Genomic DNA, 5779 nt, shown 5'->3' with positions numbered 1-5779 from the left:
ATATATATATATATATATATATATATATATATATATATATATACAACAAAATTCTTTCAGTTTCCATCTACCAAATCCACTCACAAGACTATAGTAGAGGACACTTGCCCAAGGTGCCACACAGTGGAACTGAAACTCAGAACCATGTGGTTGGGAAACAAACTTCTTACCACACTGCCATATCTGTGCCTATTGATTGCTTTTTTTTCTTTCTTTTTTGTGAAAAAAAATACCACATTTAGGAAAATATGAAATTTAAATCTACTTTTGCTCATATATGTCTCACACACAATGCTAGTTATACTTACAATATATTAGGTTGATGGGTATGTACTTTGGAACTGAGAACATTATAGAATAAGCAGTAAGTCCAGAATGAGAAGCAGTTCTACACCTCAGCAGAAGTTATTTTACCTCACTTGGGTTGCAAATGCATGAGAAAGGCATGAAATCATACTGCTGATCACCACTCCTATATAAATTCTTTGTTCATGGTCCAAGAAAGGAAAAAAATAATATGTTAGAAAATGGGTTTAGTAGATGTAGTAGTGTGCTAGACTACTCACTCTGCCATAACTTGTTTGGTATCTTGCTAATGATATCTCACACCAAGGTTGACTCTTCCATTAATTCCTCCAAGGACAATAAAATAAATATCTCTCCTACACAAATATATATTCAAGTTACTATTTCCCCTCTCCTCGAACAATTGGCCTCTTGCCAAATCAGAAGAAATCAATAAGTTTGGTATGGATGTGGCAACAGAGTATCAGACTATCTTTATTGTAATAACTCAATTGGTACCTCACTGTTCTGAGTTCAGATCACAATTTGGCCAATTTTGCTTTTCATCATTTTAAGATAGGTATGACCAGTAATATATAATATATTCATTTAAGGTGGCAAGCTGGCAGAATCGTTAATATGCCAGGTTAAATACTTAGCAGTATTTCATTCATCCTTACATTCTGAGTTCAAATTCTACTGAGGTTGATTTTGCATTTCGTACTTTCAGGGTCAATAAAATAAGTACCAGTTGAGCATGGTGTTGATATAATTGATTTACCCCAATCTTCAAACTTCCTGGCTTGTACCAAAATTTGAAACCAATATATAATATATTCATTCATTTGTTTTAATAGGCTAGAATGGGTTGGACAAGTATTTATTTAAAGTAGGGTGCTCTTCCGATTGTCAACCCTTGCCTGTTTTCAAGTGAGGGATTTTTTTTTATTCAAGACTTTAAAAGTTTGGAGCAAGCAGTCATAATACTAACAAGTAAAACCAAGGAGTATTTGCATTCATGCACATTTGCATGCACACTCACAAGCAGTTTCTGTCTACCATAGCTCAGCATGGGGCTATAATAAAAGATACTTGCCCAAGGTACTGCAGAGTAATACTGGACCATAAAGTGTGTGGATGTGAAGCAAACTAGTTAAACACACAACCATGTCATATATATAAAAACTGAACCATTAACGACTCAAGCATGATCTTGCAAAACATTGTGTTTTCAGCTTGGGAGATGGAGACAAACTTAGAAGTGAATTCTCTCCAATGGTGTAGCTTGTCTGGAGTTTGGATTTCAACAATCTAATGTCTGAAACTCACAGTCTATACTTCTTGAATTTCTTTAAATTATTGGCAGCATTTTCATTAATTATCATGAAGGTACTTTGAAAACCTTTGTAACAAAAAATTGATACTTTTGCAGGTAACTGTTTATAGTGCAAAACCTATATTTTCCCTCATTCCAAGGAGAATGGATGATTCTGAAAGAGCCTAAGCCATCACAAATCTGGCCATGCAACCTATCAACTTTCAGACATCTAAATCCATATTAACTAACTGAATCTTACTTATACTACTCCTCTTTTTTGCATCAAAACTCTCACCCTCTCCACTAGACTAAGAGCAACCATTCTTCTCAAAATGCTAGCAAAAAAAAAAAAATTGATAAAATAAAATGTGTATATGTGTTACTGTATTTCTTAAATCATTACCCTTCTCTCTACCAACAATATTCTGGTGTTACTTAGCTTATTCTATAATTGAATGTACACATATGTACACATATTCAATAGAGTTTGCAAGTTTGGGTATGCTCATATGGGAAGATGTGAGTACTGACATTTTGAGCAAAGCAGCCCTTCTTCAAAGAGAGAAATATAACTGTTTGGGATAAACCTGAGCAAATAAATCAAAGCTTATTTACTCTGTTACCCTAAACAGCTTAAATTTATCTCTCTAAAGTAGGATCTTTCCTCAAATCATTAATATTCATCTTTCCCCAAAACATTCAAATATACCCAGATTTGTTAACTTTATTTAAAGAATTTTTAGCTTTTACAAATCATTACCTGCTTCCTCAGACTTCTTTTTTATTATCCACACATGACCATTTATACACAAATAGACACATAGATGGATTTATCTTAATTTTATAATTTTTAAAAAATTTTCCTTTTGTTTTTATTTTATGCAGCGCCCCGGCAAAAGTATGAATCACCTGCAAAAAAGCGAGAACCAGCCGATTCCAAATCACCATTGGGTTTTAATGAAAAGGTAAGAAGTGGCAGCCTTACACCCAGTATGGCTGGCTTCGGCAGCATGTTCCGCAAGGCATCAAATTTCTTGGGTTTCAGTAATACTGATACCTTAAGGCCTCCACCACTTGATGGCGAAATAGTCTATAGTAAGAATAATGTTTGTGTTCATCCGCCAGCACCTTTGTCATTAGATGTGGAACATCATCCAGGATACCTCACCATCCGTTCACAAAATGACTCGGTAAGTTGCTCATTTTTATTTGTTTATTTATTTTTTTGTCATCTTTCAATCAAGTGGAAAGGCAATGCTTATGACCCTTTACATGGCTTCCCAGACTGATGGGAGAGAGTAAGGGAGGTATCCTTTAACTGATGACCTAATATGAATGTTTGTAACAGAGTGGACTTCACTAAAGGCACCCCAGGTTCCAGATGGTGATGTTAAAGTATGCAGCTGGTTAAGTCTACCACCCAAGCAGTAATCCATTGCTAAAATATAACTGTAATTGACACTATTGTAAAACAAGGAATAAAAACATGCATTTGTCACTGCCACCACGACCACCATCATTATATTCATCATCCTCAACATCATCATTATCATCAGCATTTCCATCGTCATCAGTAACATTATACATAATACATGGAACAGTCTGCCTGAATATGTGGTGGTGGCAGTGGCAGTAGTGGTTATTCTTATTGTTTAGTCCTAGATTAACCTTTACATCCAGTAGACCTATGATAGAAAGAATTCCGGCTGTCACCACCTTATCTTTTTAAGGGTACATAGGATTACATCATCCAATGTGTACCATTCTCATGTAAGCTGATAGAATGTCTGATTTGAGGGTGATGTTGCTGCTATGTCTAGCAGGTCAAGCAAGGAATAGAGTTTTTCATTGCTGGCCCAAAAAGTAGTTCAAGACAAATGTTGAGAGAATCAACAAATGAAATTCTATTATTAGAGCCACTGTCACTACCAGAAGTTACAGGTGCCAGTTGGTTTATATTATAGTATTAGCATTGGAAACCTACGCTAAACTATGCAAGTTAATTTGATTATTATTGCTATCACCATTATCACCTCCATATTCTTCTTCATCACCATCATCCTCATCATCATCATCATCATCCTACTACTACTACTACTACTACTACTACTACTACTACTACTGCTACTGCTGCTGCTACTACTACTACTCTTCATCCTTTAAAGTGTATTTTTCACTGTATGTTGATAGCACATTATTTGGCATTTTCTCAAATGCCCATACAGGAGTTAGTGATATGGTAGGCCAAATCCAATCATGTAGTAGCTACAATGTGGTGCCAGCAATTTGTTCCCATGCTTGGAGGGATCATAGCATATCTCTTTGCGTATCTTCAAGTAGCCCACATAATTTAATATCTGAAGCCATAAAGTCTAATTTCTAACCTCTGATCCCTTATTTTCTTTAAAGTACAGATAAGCAGTGGAGCTTGGGAATAAATCTTACTTCATTTAATTCAGCCCTGGCATTGCTGTACAATGTTATTTTACCCTCCCAATGCTTCTTTCTGTATTTCTTACTAATAACAATACAGTCATATATATTATATCATCATCATCATCATCATCATCATCATTATTATCATTAATATAATATTTGAATTATTGGATGACAAGGGAACAAGAATTAAGTAATCAACTTCATTAGCTTACAATTGTTTCTGCTACAAGAAGCAGTGCAAACTCAGCTGAGTGCTCTGAGGAAGCTGTAAGATGTTGCACAAACACTCAACTCTGAGTGCACAGCTTCATATTGCAAAAATATTTATTCCCTTGTCATTCAATAATTCATATTATGATCTGTACTTGCCTAACACTGAATTCTAAAGCATATATACGTGTATATATATATGTATGTGGGGGGGGGGGGGGGGAGATTTGCAGATTGTCTGTTCATATAACCTATGTACCTATCCGTCTGTATGTTGATCTGTTTATTTTCATATCCATATGCTTACATACATGTGCATATACACATATATACCCACACACATGCATACATACATCTGTCTATAACAGCCCACTAACTATTCTACTCTACCTGTGTAAACTGTGGGTAATACTAAATAGGAAATATACATAGTAGATATCATACCTCCATACCCATAGTTTACACAGGTAGAGTAGAATAGTTAGTGGGCTGTTATGTAGATAGATGTATGTATGTGTGTGTGTGGGTATATATGTGTATATGCACATGTATGTAAGCATATGGATATGAAAATAAACAGATCAACATACAGGCGGATAGGTACATAGGTTATATGAACAGACAAGCATACATACGCAAATGGAGACTGAAACACATGACCATATATACACACACACTTTACTTCACACAAGGACACATATGGAGACACGTGTCAGATGTTTATTGCCCTTGAGCATTTGCCACACACAAAAACTATCTTCCCAGTTAGCCTTCTTTTGATATTGCTGCACCTTTTGTGTCTATAGCTTACACCGGGTACATCTCATGGAGTTTCTACCTTCACCTTTTCTACAGATCGCACAGGGCCATCTACCTGAAGGGATTTGTGATTTGTCTGCCTTCCTACTTATTAAGACTTTGGTTTTTGCTAGATTGACTCTAAGGCCCTTCAATTCTAGACCTTGCTTCCACATCTGAAACTTCTCCTTTAGTTCTGATAGTGACTCAGCTATTAGAGCAAGGTCATCAGTATAGAGAAGCTCCCAGGGGCATCCTGTCTTGAATTCCTCTGTTATTGTCTGGAGGACTATGATGATTAAGAGGGGGCTGAGGACTGATCTTTGGTGGACCCCTACCCCTACCAGGAATTCTTCACTATACTCATTGCCAGTCCTCACCTTACTGACAGCATCCCTGTACATGGCTTGTACAGCTCTCACTAACCACTCATCTATCCCTAGTTTCCGCCAGATAAGGGATCGGGGAACCTGTCAAAGGCTTTTTTCATTACCTGATCCAACAACTTGATACCTCTGTAATTATTCATGTTTAATGCATATATATATATATATATATGTGTGTGTGTGTGTGTGTGTATGTATGTATGTATAATATCTGAAATAATAGTTTCAGTATTAATAGTGAAACTATTAAAAGTGAAAGTATTATCTCACATTACAATAGAGATGTTATTGTTTCACTTTTGACATGTAATACTGAAATAGTGTAAGAGATAAGAGATTACTT

At 35.8% G+C, this 5779-nt stretch overlaps 1 protein-coding gene across 3 annotated transcripts in view; it reads left to right on the top strand.

Moving 5' to 3' along the window:
* The window catches only part of LOC106867662 (TBC1 domain family member 16), a 92610-nt gene that overhangs the window by 48743 nt on the left and 38088 nt on the right, over positions 1–5779 (top strand). For all 3 annotated transcript variants that reach the window (XM_052972759.1, XM_014912596.2, XM_052972762.1), the window contains one exon: positions 2489–2793. In XM_052972759.1, coding sequence (XP_052828719.1) covers positions 2489–2793 — 305 coding nt within the window. The remainder of the gene's footprint in view (positions 1–2488; positions 2794–5779) is intronic.

The sequence above is a fragment of the Octopus bimaculoides genome, chromosome 1 (genome assembly GCF_001194135.2).
Source record: "Octopus bimaculoides isolate UCB-OBI-ISO-001 chromosome 1, ASM119413v2, whole genome shotgun sequence".
In the NCBI taxonomy this organism is placed as follows: domain Eukaryota; kingdom Metazoa; phylum Mollusca; class Cephalopoda; order Octopoda; family Octopodidae; genus Octopus; species Octopus bimaculoides.
This window is presented reverse-complemented; position numbering and strand designations above follow the sequence as displayed.